This window comes from Marmota flaviventris, chromosome 3, assembly GCF_047511675.1.
Source record: "Marmota flaviventris isolate mMarFla1 chromosome 3, mMarFla1.hap1, whole genome shotgun sequence".
In the NCBI taxonomy this organism is placed as follows: Eukaryota; Metazoa; Chordata; class Mammalia; order Rodentia; family Sciuridae; genus Marmota; species Marmota flaviventris.
In genome coordinates, this window is record NC_092500.1 from 31576458 (window position 1) to 31590730 (window position 14273).

Below are 14273 nucleotides of genomic sequence, written 5' to 3' on the forward strand. Positions count from 1 at the left end.
TGAAAGTGATTTAATTCTTATTTTATTTCTTTATCCAGGTTCATAAATTTTTTTCTTTAACTTCATAATTAATGAGAAAATTTGAGATGCCTAGTATGTATTATCTAATTTCCATCCACTAAGGATTTGATATTAAGCAATTTATGACTTTTAGTGGGATCATTCTTCAATAAAACACATGGGAAGTCCTATGAAGTTCATCATACAAGAAATCCATTTATATTATCATAAATAGAAAGTTTTATTAGAATTTATTTTCCAAAGATTAGGAGAATATGATCTAATATCTTGTTTTATTTTCTGAGGATAGAAAGAAAAAGTGATTCACATTCACTTATAGTAATTGCATTCATATTTTAGTGAGAAATATGTTTAGAAACTATTCTCATGTAAAATCTTCATCACATAGAATTCTTCTCTTCTGTGAGATTTAATATTTTTTATTTATCAATCAGTGGTACTTATAGGTGATTTAGCATTCATAGATTCAGATAGCTACCACAGACACAAGAGACAAAGATAGGGAAACAGAACAGCTTTAGAGACAAAGAATTAAATATTCCCATGTCTGAAGTGAACTTAAAAGATATCTTCTCTAGTGCCTTTATTCATAAGATTCAAAAACTTGATAGTCTTGTAATTGGTAGGATTTACTTTATGTTAACTTACTCACACTGAATTAGAATATATGCCTGGGTAGTCTGAATAAGTGGGAATATGTTACTGTGGTTTATAGGCATCTTCTTTTTCTTGCTAATATGTGCCTATGCATACTCATTCCCTTAATCTGGTGAACACATGCAGTCTTCCTGCCAGTGTTCTGCTATATGCCTCATCAGAATCAGACATCTGTCCAAAATTTCTTTACTTTTCCATTTCCTGTATTGTGATTTCTTTACTTTTACTGTGTTTTACCTTAGAAAATACATTTATGGAGTTCCTTTACTTTCTAACAAAAGTAACAAGTATAATGTAGATTTCAGTAATTAAATCACTATTAATAGAACCATGTATAACATGTAGATTTATTGATATATTTTAAGAACTATAATATCCATGGAATTATTGACTTTATTGAACCCAATTGAAGCGTTTGAACCAATAGATGGAGAAAGTTTAAGGAAAAAGTACTAAAGCCATGCCCTGCACTTTCACAAAATTATTTTATATGATGCTGTAACAGTTCTATGAAGTAGGAGGTAATCAACCCAGTTTATAGAAAGAATAATCAAGCACAGTTTTCTCTTTCAAATACCTTACAGTTTAGCCTGAGAAATAAAAGTGAACATAAAAAATAACCAAGGTAGATTCTTGCCAAAAGAAATGCAAATGTAGTATTAATGCATTTCAGAGAGGGAGTAATTACCTCAAGGAATACAGAAATGCTTTCTAATTGAGGCACTTCTTTTTTAGATTAGAGTGCATAGTTTGGGCTGCCATTACTGAATAAACTATATTTGCCCACCATAGGCACACATTCCACATCTGAAGATTCAACCAACCATGAATCAGAAATATTCAGGAAAAAAATCGCATATGTACTGAATATGTACAGACCTTCCTTTTCATGTCATTATTCCCTAAGCAATATATTGTAATTAACTATTTACACTGTATTAAGTGTTGTAAATAATCTAGAGGTGATTTAACATATATAGGAGGATGTGTGTTATATGCATATGTGCTATTTTATTTAAGGGACTTGACCATCCACAGATTTTAGTATCCTTTGGGGGAAGGTGGGATTGTCCTGAAATTGATCTCCAGGGGAGACTAAGGGATATCTGTACTACAGATTCTGTGGCTCAAACAACAGAAATTTATGGTCTAACAATTCTGGAAGATAGATGTTCAAATATCAAGGTGTGGGCAGGGTTGGTTCTTTCTGAAGTCTTTACAGGAAAGATCTATTCTAAGTCTTGGCTTGTAACTGGCCCTCTTCTCTCTATGTCCTCAGATGCTCTTTCCTCTATGCATCTCTGGGTCCAAATTCCCAAACTTCCCCTTTTGATAAGGATACCAGTCATACTGGATTAGGGTCTACCCTAGTTATGGCATTTTAATTTAATTACTTCTGCAAAGACCCTGTCTCCAAATAGGTTGCATTCTGAAGGTGCTATGAGTTAAAATTTAACATACAATTTAGGGGGTGGAGGGATATAATATTACTGTATAACAATTATACAACCTTTATTTTGCAGTAACAAAACCAGCATAAACTATTTAACTATTATGAGAGTATGTATGAAAACATACATATGAAGGTTTCTATTTTAAATAAAAGGAAACTATATTACTTTTTATCTGTAAGTTTTATATTCCAACTTAATTATCTTTTCTTTAGGGCTCTCCAATTTTTTTCACATTGTCTTGAGAAAAAAATTTTCCTTTTGATATAGTATTTTCTAATTCAGTATGTCTTATCTGGCTCCAATTTATTAAACTTTAAAAATTCCAAATTTAATTTTCCTGAAGACTTCTGGAATAGAGTCAGATGAACATTGTCAAAAAGAACAGGAGCTTCAGAAGGAAAACTTGAAGTTGTCATCTGAAAATATTGAGCTAAAGTTTCAGCTTGAACAAGCAAATAAAGATTTGCCAAGACTAAAGGTAAATTTAATGGGCTTTATTATATTAAGAAAATCAAATGCCTGTAACATTTCTGCACCACACATCTAATTGTTATATTTACTTATATTGTTAAAAAATGCATATTCATAAAATGTTAGGTAAGATTACATTTAAACAAGTCAATATAGTATGTAAGTTGATGTTAAATGCTAACAATGGTCACACTTGAAAATATAAGGATAATTGTTTCTTTTAGAAAGTTTGCTTTATTTTGATCTTAATAAGTTGGTTTTTTAAATTCAGTATTCTGTATGTTAGCCTATTGATGGGAGTCTTTCTTTTTGTCATAGCTAGAACTTTATTCTCTCCTTTTCTATCACGTGAATATTGATCTATATGTGTAAATTATGGGACAGTTTCAGAGATCTAATCCCAAATTTGTATTGTACCCTAAGGCAGTAATATAGAAAATATTTCTTGAAAGTTTATATATAAAATATTCTCTTATTAATTGAACATATGTCTTTAGTTCAGAATATTCCTTGTTAGTCTAGAGACCCAGTTGCTTAATTTGACTGTACAATTGAAAACGTTACTTCAGGTGAATTGTTTTTATTTCCTTTTCAGTGATGATAATTATGTCAGATTGCTACATATTTTATCTTTCAGAATCAAGTAAGAGATTTGAAGGAAATGTGTGAGTTTCTTAAGAAAGGAAAGTTTGAAGTTGAGCGAAAACTTGGTCATGTTAGAGGGGTGAGTATGTTGCTTGGGAATCCAGGACCAAAGGTTTAGGCCTCCATTGATTTCATGTTAGTGAGTGGCATAAATAAATGAAACCAATCATAGTTCAAAAACTCATTCCAGTAATAATGTTAAATATATGATGGATTTAGTTAAAATTTGAAGAGTATTATTATTATTAGAAAAATATTCAGAGCAAATATCTTTGTGATGATCAGCAACATATTTTTCAAAAATGAAAATATATGTGTACACTATAAAAATTTACAATTTTATGTTGATCTAAAAATTTTTAATTTATAAAGAAAGTAAATATGTTTGTTAGTTATATAAAAGTTTATATATCAGGGTTATTCATGCTATAGCATGAATGCTAACTCAAATGTAAATAAAATGAGCACATGATTTTATTAAACTATTAACTATTTTTGATTATAAGAAATTAAATTTATTGATGGGTAGCCTACCTCTGTTGATATATTTATACAAGGTTTTTTGTTTCAGATGTCTTCTATTATATTGATCAGAAGCTGAATTCCTAAGCAGTGACTATTCTTAGAGAAAATTGCATCTTTTAAATTGCAGCCAAAATTTGATTACTGATGAGCTGTATTTCAGTTTTTCTTTTTGATTTTATTCCATATAAAGAAAATTTTGGTATACTGGAGAGAACATTAGCTAAATAGAATATTTGAATTTATTTATTTAGATCAGACATCAAAACCTGCCTATTTAAGCTGTTACTTACTAATTATGTGCTTGTAGGAATGTCAAATTCTCTAAGTCTTGGTTTTTTGTATATGAGAATTATAAATCTTATAGGTTGTTATAAGGATATTTTAAATTAACACAGGTTTGGGGATCAAATATTAGGAATTATTAATAATGAGCACAGTAATAAACCTGTTGTGTTGGTACTTCAGTATCATAGTCTATGAAATGTTTGTTAAATTATAAATTGGCATATTCTCTTACAGTCTGGTAGAAGTGGAAAAACAATCCCAGAACTAGAAAAAACCATTGGTTTAATGAAAAAAGTAGTTGAAAAAGTCCAAAAAGAAAATGAGCAGTTGAAAAAAGCATCAGGAATACTGACCAGTGAAAAAATGGCTAATATTGAGCTAGAAAATGAAAAGTTAAAGGTAACATTTTTAGTATGATCATTTTTTAATGGGAGTGCTTTATTAATTTTAATTTTTTAGGAAAAATTTAAACATTCTACTAAAATGGCTTTAATACATGTACATATTTTATGCAAACAGAAAAACCTAAATTGGAGGAAAAGGTAAAAATATTTACTGAATGGCTCCCCTTATCCTCCTTATTTCAAGACCAATTTGTTTTCTCATAGATTAATTACCTGTGTATTTTTAAAAATACAGGTGCCCAAGATCCTGAATAATCTGATTATTTGATGACATGTTCTAAGATAGGTGTAGTGAGAGGGTTGTTTTTGTAGTTTAAGTCATCAAATGTGTAGCCAAGAGTTGGGTACTGCTATTCTAGATGACCAGTATTTAAGGAAAGACCTTAATTCTAATCATATCAAATATAGTCTCTAAAACTATCTTGAATTAAATTTTATGAGTTTACAAGTACCATTTATTTGATTACCTTGTTTTGATCTTTTTTCTTTTTTTAATCACCAGGCTGAATTAGAAAAACTTAAAATTCATCTTGGACGTGAGTTGAGCATGCACTATGAATCCAAGACCAAAGGCACAGAAAAAATTGTTGCTGAAAATGAAAGGCTTCGTAAAGAACTTAAAAAGGTATGACTTTTATGATTAATTATAATCATTAATTTATGTTTTAATTAAGTAGTATATCTTGGCAGTACTGAAAGTAGAAAAGAGCATTTGTTTAAAGTAGATAGTAAGTGGTTTAGGAATTGTAGTGAGAGATTTAAGAATATGCCTGTCATTACTTTGAAGGACATTGAAATAAACAAACAAATTTAGAGTCAATATAATTAAAAGCTACTCATTCTGAATTCAGTTCCTAGTTCTATTACATATTAATCGTAGGAACTGGGGCAGGCTACTTAACCTAATCTCTCTTCCTCAGTTCCCACATATATAAGTTTGGGAATAAGAACTATACCTATCTCACAGAATTGCTGTAGGATTTAAGTGACTTAATCTTTATGCACATGCCTTAGAACAATACTTAATTTCCAGTGAGAAGTATATGAAACTCTTTGGTTAAACAGTAAGATTTCTTTGTATTTAAGTGACAAAATATATTCCTTGCTCTGAGCAAGTAGGTATTGTTATTTATATGGATAATTTAGTGAAAACATTGAAATGAATATTGTGAAAGCTAGTTAGAATAGTAATTGAATGCATTGTGAGGCCAGAGTAATGTTGTTCCTTGAAGGTGGATGTTTAATAATAGAAACAATCTGTTATTTACATATGGCTTATGCTTATAGCCAGGTGTCTTAAGTGTTAGGAAATCAAAACACAGAATCTTTTAAATGTGTAAAGAGACAATCTATCTAATTATCCTAAAAATATTAAGAGAAACAATAAAAATTTTAAAGTAACCACTAGAGTCCATTACTTGTAAATATATTTCTCTGAGCTCATTATATGATCTTTTGTTCTAATTATCATCATATTGATGTTTTAGAAGAAGAGAAAGATTACATTTTGATTTCAGATTTAATCAGCATTTAGAACTTCAGGTTATTTATGTTTTCCAATTTGTAATGGTAATTTAAAATACATTGTATCTGTGAGGACAGTGTTATGTTTTATTATAATGTACTAATTATCTTTTTTTTTAAGAGAGAATTTTTTTAATATTTATTTTTTAGTTTTTGGTGGACACAACATCTTTATTTTATTTTTATGTGGTGCTGAGGATCGAACCCAGCACCCCGCGCATGCCAGGCAAGCATGTTACCGCTTGAGCCACATCCCCAGCCCACTAATTATCTTTTAATGATAGGAAACTGAAGCTGCAGAGAAACTACGGATAGCGAAGAATAATTTAGAGATATTAAATGAGAAGATGACGGTTCAACTAGAAGAGACTAGTAAGAGATTACAGATTGCAGAAAGTAGAGGTCCACAACTTGAAGGTGCTGACAGCAAGAGCTGGAAGTCAATTGTTGTTACCAGGTAGGACCAAATAGTTCAAAACTTGCCCAGCATTTAATCATGTTTGATTCTGGTATCATTGATTTAAAAGATGAGCCCATTCTGAGTAACTTAGAAATTTCCTGATGAATAATTTGTTATTTACTTTAGCATATTACTCCCTTTTATTCTATGCTAGCATTTCCAGAAAATCTTTTTCTTCTCTAAAACATTTAACTAGTTTGGATGGCAGAGCATAGAACGGAACAGAACTTGATGTGCATCGTAAAGCTGCTGTAGAGCTTGATGTGCATCGTAAAGCTGCTGTCAGCCATGAGCCTGGGCTAACACTTCCCATCTTTTCCTAAATGCTACTTTTCTTCAACTGAAATCTCAGCTTCCTTTTTCACTTTGCAATGCTGGAAATTGAACTCAGAGTAGTGTGCACACATGCAACAACAGCTTCTTGACTGTTGTTCATTTTCTGTTTCAAGTATGAGCTAGAAACATTTGAGCTGTCTTGTCACATTCTGTGACATACAGGATCTAATGAACTGCATTACTATTTGGAGTTAAATACTAGAGAAGTTTCTCTTCAGAAAGCCTCAGTAGATAAATGCAACACAGCTTTAGTGTTTCTGGCCTCTGCTTTTTGGTACTCAGTTTTTTTTCCCCACCATGTGAACCTTTTCTATAAGTATTTGGGATTTGTGCCTGTGAAACTAATTTATATGATACTGCCATCATGACTATGATAAGTTGCTAAAAGACTGGTGTCATTCCCATTTCCAACTCAAGAAGTCTAGAAGTTAGTAACCAGTAGGATCCTTTGTCCTTTTCCACCAAAAGTTTTCCTCTGTGAAGTTGTATTCTTTGTCATCAGCACATCTGTTGCTCCCATTCAAAAGGCAAAGACATCTTTGTAGTTCCATATGGCCTTACCTTCCTATTTTCCCATTTGAAGTCTACATCTGCCCTACCTGCTCTTTCGAATGACTTTGATGGGGACAGGGTGGCATCCATCATCACTACAAATAGGATGGGAATCTTAGCAATGTTAGACTATAGCAAGTCCCACAATAAGGCTTGTTGCACTGTACTTGCCCCATCAGCCCAGTCTAAGGAGAAAAGAGAAAGGTTAATAAGCAGGCATATTAAAAGACAGCCCAGAAGTCTCTGTGGTCTTGGAGAAATCGTCCTTGATTCCTGTTCTGATACCATACCAAAATAAGTCAGAATCCATCCTTCTGCCCTATAGCTGACACTTTTTCCATCTACAAACTGGGAATAAGTATTCTGTCAGAAGGTGAGTATTAGGGTGCAAATATCAATTGTGATACTAAGAAGGGGAGAAAGGTCCCATTTTTTTTCTTCTTGGACACCAGCTGTGACTCTATGTTTATTTCTTGGTCATTCATTTTTTTCTTCTGTAATCACATAAGATCTCAGAATTTTGAGTTATTCTGAGATTTATTTGTTCAGCAGATATTTATTCTGTACCTGCTACTCCCAGATTCTGTGCTTTAAGCTGCATATTACTTCTCAAAAGCTATCTTGCCTGGGTTCCTTGAGAGCCAGGTGACTTTTATGGCTTAGATAGACCTAATTACTGTGACCTTGACTGAATGATATATCTTTGTGGGCTTAAGTTATTCTCATTTATGGAGAACATAATCCCCATCTTCCTTTTCTAGAAGGACTCTGTGAGACTATAAAATAAATTATTAGGGTAAAAGAATTAATACAATTTGTGAACAGTTGGTATGAGACTTAGCCATAGTTGAAGATAACTTTTTATATTTTGGATCACTTATATGTTGTTGTTCTGAGAACTGTACAAGTAACTAAGCATAGACAATGTCTCTAATAAACCAGTTTGAAGAAGAAAAAAGTCCAGGTAGTAGCTTCTTGACAGAGATAAGCCTCATTCTGATTCTTGACCTTCAAGTTGCCTAAATCTGTCTTGTTCCCATCCCCACTCTTGGCATTGGGGGCTGGGTCTAAAAGTATTAATGCTGAGGTCTAGGAGTGATAGCACACACCCAACTCAGTGAAGCTGTTTAGAGAACACTTTTGGCACCTTTGGCACTGGAGGACTATTTCATGCTGAAATCCTTATAGTTGCTTTATTCTTTACTCAAAAAATTTATTAACATGTATTCTGTGTCCTACATTATGCTGAGATAGCTCAGGGTTATTTGGGGGCCATTTTAGATGGGGTGATTAGAAAATTGGTAATTGGGTGGCTATGAACAGAGAAATGGAGGAAGTGAAGGAGTAAACTTCTGATCACTATTATTCATCTTTAGCAAATATTTGGTAGATAGTCCTTGTCAAATTAAGAACATTCCCTCCTAATTTAAGTTTCTAAAGTCCATCAAAAGCTATTTGAATATATTTAGACAATCATAACTGTCCTTTCATTTACTGTTCAGATTTTGTTTCCAGAGAAATACTAGCTTTTTAAAATTAGCTTAAGGCATTTCAGGTATTTTTTTTTTCTTTCTTTGGAAAAGTTTGAATATTATAAAAGACAGCCTAGAAGGTATGGTGTACCTGTACAACTATGAGTCTCAATTTTTAAAAAAATTTTTTTGAAGTCTGAAATATTATCATTTTCTTGATGGTTGCAAATCTGGACTTTTAGATTAAAAGCTTCATCCTTCCCCATCATACACTGTTTCTCTGAGCTGCGCTTTTGAATACTTTGTTCCTTCTCAATGAAATGTCTTTTTATTTTTTTTTTCTGCCTGGATATCTGTTCTCTGTATAACATACAATGAGAAAAGCTTTCATTACCATCTTTATCTTCTTAAGAATATCTAGTAATGTGAATTTGGTATTCTGATGAATTTAACTTTGTATTTTCTTGTTTTGTGACTGAAAAATTTTAATTTTACAATTTTACAGTGGTCAGATTCAGGCTTCATCATTATTTATAATCTTAGGAAACATCTAAATTCTCTAATTAGCTCATCTGTGAATTATGGATACTTATCTCTTGTCTTTGCCTTTTTTAATTTATTAAAGCTGGATGTGTAATAATAGGAAGAAAAATATAAAATATTATAAAAATTTTCTGAAGTCAAAAGTACTTCATTTAATAGATCCAGGTATCATACTTGCAAAACTGTGAAGCTCCAAATTCAGGCGCAGCAGTGTGTGTTTATGAAGTTAGAGTTGGTATACTGACACCCCATATTCCTTTCACCATGTTGATATTCCCTCGTGGGTGCTAGCAGTCTTGCCCATGGCTTCTACTTCTGTCCCCATAGTCCTAGTATGGACCCACAAGCTCTTCAGGGGCCCCTTGCACATAAGTATGTGTATGAGCTGGGAGACTTCTCTTGTCTCTCTTGTCGTCACCTTTTAATATTAAATAATTACATAACCTTTTAAGAGAAATTTTCCTAAGAGACTATAGGTAGTAAGATTATTGCTTATTTTTAATGTGATAATTTGCACTGACTTTTAAATGATTAAGAAAAGCTATGTGCCATATTTATACTATTTTTTTTTATACTTTTAGAATGTATGAAACAAAGTTGAAAGAACTGGAAGCAGATATTGCCAAAAAAAATCAAAGCATTACTGACCTTAAACAGCTTGTAAGTGAAGCAACAGAGAGAGAACAGAAAGTTAAGAAATATAATGAAGACCTTGAACAACAGGCATGCAATATGATTTTTCTTTATATGATAAAATAATGCATCAAATTATTTTTCTACTTCATACAATGAAATTCCTTGCATTGTATGAAGTAGAAAAAAAACAACACTTGATAATTTCTCCCTAGGAGGCCCATCTAACTGAATGGCACCACCACCATTTCATTCATTTATGTAAGATAAAAACTAGATCATCATTAACTTCATTTCTTCTGATTCCTCTCATCTTTTTCATGATTAAATCATTTCAGCTATTTTTTTTTTCAAATATATCCCAAATAAGAATACTGTGCAGCATCTTCATCACTACCATTCTTATGTTAATCTCCTAACTGTTGTCTTAGCTTCCCTTCTCATGTCATTTCACCTCCATATTTCTGGTCTACATGGTTGTCAAATAATCCTTTGAAAGCATTAAGCAAATTATAACAGTAAGACTTGTTAGCTACCCCAATTTTTTATTATAACACTATCACACACAGAATCTTACAATGGTTCTCTGTTACTCTAGAATAAAACTTTATAGTGAAGTATAACCTGTAAAGACATAATTGGTCTGCACCTATTTTTTTTTTCCTTCAGTCTCATCATATGCCACTTTCCCCTTAATTCAGTGTTTTAGCCATATGCTTTCCTTCAATCCTTTGAACAAACCAAACTCATTTAAAGTTCAAATATTTGCAAATGCTCCTTTGTTTAAAATACTATTCACCCAATATTATCATAGTCCATTCCCATACTTTGTCTCTCTTTAAATAGAGGCTCCTCAGAGAGTCCTTCCCTAACCATAATCCAATACTACCTTTCTCCACTCTCTTTTCTTGTCCTGGATTATTTTTCTTGATGGTTCTTTCTTCTCTCGGATTGTTATCACATAACATGTCATATTATATGCTTACTGTCTTCACTAACTAAAAGGACCATGCAAGAAGGGACTTTGGCTATTATATTCACTGCTATATCCTCTGTACCTAGGACAATAACTAACATGCAGTAGTTAATAATTGTTGAATGAATGAAGAGTAAAAAGAAATAGAAATGTGTCTTTGAAACCCAACTTTTAATATTCTACTTTATTAAAAATGTGTTTATAAAACCTCATATTTCTGTGCTAAACTTATATCTTCTTAAAGATTGAGATTCTCAAACATGTTCCTGAAGGTACTGAGACAGAGCAAGGCCTTAAACGGGAGCTTCAAGTTCTTAGGTACATTCTGTGTTCATATGACTTGTTTCTTTCTTTTTCTTAAGTTATTACTTTTTAAATAACTTGGTTTCCTAAAGCTAGAAACAAAGGGTCTTTCAACTTGGCTGCCTAATGAGATCATTCAATCCTTATTTCATCCTTCTGATACCAAGCAGTCCCTCTTTTACATACTAGATACTGAAAAATAAGTTGCCAGTTTGTAATTTAAACTTTCGTAACAGCACAGGTGGAATTAAACTTTGGCTTCCTGAGGCAAATACTAATGAAAAAAGAACAAGTAATTCTTTACCTTTAGAAGTCTGTATAGCCTGCTTCCACTGGGCTCTTCTCATAAGAAAACTCTTAAAAAAACATTTGGTCACATATTAAGAAAAACATGAAGATATTTGCTTCTGTGCTTGGTTTGCAAAATGGGGCATTGCAACATAGAGAGTAGATGTTTACCTTGGTAAATACTAGCACATTTGGGGTTTTGTTCATCACTAATTGATAAGGAATGTCTATGTATTTCCTGGAGCAATGTCTCTTGTTTTTAAATACAGTATTGTTGTGTTTTAGATTAGCTAATAATCAGCTGAATAAAGAAAAAGCAGAATTAATCCATCAGATAGAAGATAACAAGGACCAAAGTGGAGTTGAAAGCATCACACCTGGTAATATATTTTGTAAGACTTGTTAGCTACCCCAACTTTTTATTAGGGTTTGCTTTTTTTGTTCATATTTCTAATATTTGTCTCTATATAAGAAGAAATATGTGTATGTACATGCTTCCCCCAGCAATAGTGATATAATTTCTGTGAATGAAGAGAATAGACATTATATGTATATTATTTTATATATATGTATAAATATTTTCTTGGAGGATGGTATAAAATTGGATTCATACCATATTCCCAACTTACTATATATATCAGGGACATCTTTTGAGGTCTGTATGCAAATCTGTCTCACTCTTTTAATGATTTTATAATCATGATTATTGCATGGATGCCACATTTATTTATTTACCTTTTCATGGACATTTGAGTTTCTGCTATTATAAACTAATTCTGTGAACCTCTTAACCTAATGGTTCCATTAATGACTTAATGGAAGTGCCAAATTTTGCATGAAAGATTATATCAATTTTTATCTGAACAATTTTTTGACTATTTCATGTAGCCTTTTCAGTATCCTATCATATAGCTCTGATGTTACTTTGTAGTAAAGCCATCATGTGTGACTTGTACTAGACATTATGCTAAGTGCTTCACAAGCATTCTACTTTATTCTTAAAACCTACAGATAAGTTGTTGTCATCATTTTTCATGTGATAAACAGACTCAAGGTTGATAACCAGTCCCCAAGGTTATAATAGCTAGATAGTGGCAGAGGCAAGATGAAAACCTAATTCAACAAAATTCCAAAGTTCCTTGCTATTCCCTGCTCTTAACCACTATGCAGTAGTGCCTCTTGGTGAATAAAATTACTTGCATTAATCTCTTGATATATCTCTGATAGCACTCAGCTTGAACTGTACAAGACTAGACATAGTGTAGTGCAAAAGACCTTTTAATACTGTTGACATTAGGCATGCTATTTTTTCTAAATGTGTATTCTCAGGGAATTTCTGAGCCCTCTTGTTTCATATTTCCTATGGGAAAGAGACAAAGATGCCTGTCATATTTTATTAATTGTTAAGCTCCCAAATCAAACCAAAACTGTTTTGGCAGTTCAGAATTACTATCAAAAATAGATGTGATCATTTAAATAGCTTTTGGAAGATGCTATACATAATATTCACTTCTTCCTGCATTGTTTCACTACCAGTCTATGTAATATATAAATATTAAAATCAACTTAAAATTTCTTAGCACTTTGTGCAAAAGTGAGGGAATCTTTCAAAGTTTGTTTTCTACTTAACAGAATCCCGTAACAAAATTTTTCCTTAGTCTTTTTATCTCCATTCTTCTCCTAGTTATACATAGGGAGGGGATCATTCCCAGGGTACCTTAATAGAATATGCTTGAGTCATGTACATTTGTTTGCTGTCTATTATTTTCTCAAACTTTAACATTAAAAAATGTTTACCTTTCAACAGTTACATGTGACTTGACACATTATATATAGTGTTTAAAAAAGTGATCTATATATCTAGCAAACGTGGGATTAAAAAGTCCATTTGCCTATTGATTCTCACTATAAAATTAGCAGTATGTTAACATGGAAGCACATCCAGTAAATTCAAACCTTTGTGCTGTATTTGCTTTTGTTTTCCTGCCAAAGTAACAGGCTGTGTCTGATGTTTTAGTTGTATCAAATACCCTGCCCTAGGGTATTGTGCACATACTAATGGCACAGTAAATGACCTATGTGGAGTAGCCATTGCTTGTGGGATAGAAGTAACATTTGGCCAGCTCACCGTTTTAGCCACTTATCTAGTAGTCTGCTTTTCTGATGTACTTTTAGTACCTAACAGATTTTATTAGTTGTAGGATTTTTCTCTGAAAAATAAGAATTGCTTCTAAAGCATTTATCTCCACTTCTAACTCCGGGCAGATGCCTTTTCTCTTTGGTTGCTATGAAATGACAATGCCTAACAGAATGTTTTAAAATAGTATTCACAGCCTGAGAAAGTTTCAACTATTTAGCCCTATTTTCAAGGCTCTAAGTTTCATAAGTTTTCTGCTTATTTTCTAAATCAAATCCTTTATGTTGAACTTAATTCAGAATAGAAAAAGTGTGAGTCTAGTTTTTATAACTTTTTTTGGCAGATGCTGACCAACTAAAGGAACAAATAAAAGATCTAGAAACACAGCTCAAAATATCAGATTTAGAAAAGCAGCATTTGAAGGTAATTAAATAATTTTATCTAATATTAGTATTATAAATGTTTGTGAGAAACAATTTATGATCACCATCTTTGAGTTTTCAGTACATGTCTTAAAAATTCAAGGAATTACATTTTTTTCTTATAATATTTTGCCTGGATATTACAAAGCTAATTGTGTTTAAGAG

The 14273-nt window shown here is 32.0% G+C and overlaps 1 protein-coding gene across 4 annotated transcripts in view; it reads left to right on the forward strand.

Moving 5' to 3' along the window:
- Cep290 (centrosomal protein 290) overlaps positions 1-14273 on the forward strand; it is an 84907-nt gene that overhangs the window by 69148 nt on the left and 1486 nt on the right. Inside the window, exons 44-52 of one of the 4 annotated variants that reach the window (XM_071609657.1) lie at positions 2476-2610; positions 3241-3327; positions 4293-4457; positions 4965-5087; positions 6271-6443; positions 9931-10072; positions 11203-11276; positions 11835-11929; positions 14030-14109. In XM_071609657.1, the coding sequence (XP_071465758.1) occupies positions 2476-2610; positions 3241-3327; positions 4293-4457; positions 4965-5087; positions 6271-6443; positions 9931-10072; positions 11203-11276; positions 11835-11929; positions 14030-14109 (1074 nt within the window). Of the gene's footprint in view, positions 1-2475; positions 2611-3240; positions 3328-4292; positions 4458-4964; positions 5088-6270; positions 6444-9930; positions 10073-11202; positions 11277-11834; positions 11930-14029; positions 14110-14273 lie in introns of those variants that run through there. The other 3 variants (XM_071609658.1, XM_071609659.1, XM_071609660.1) reach the window with 3 other exon arrangements.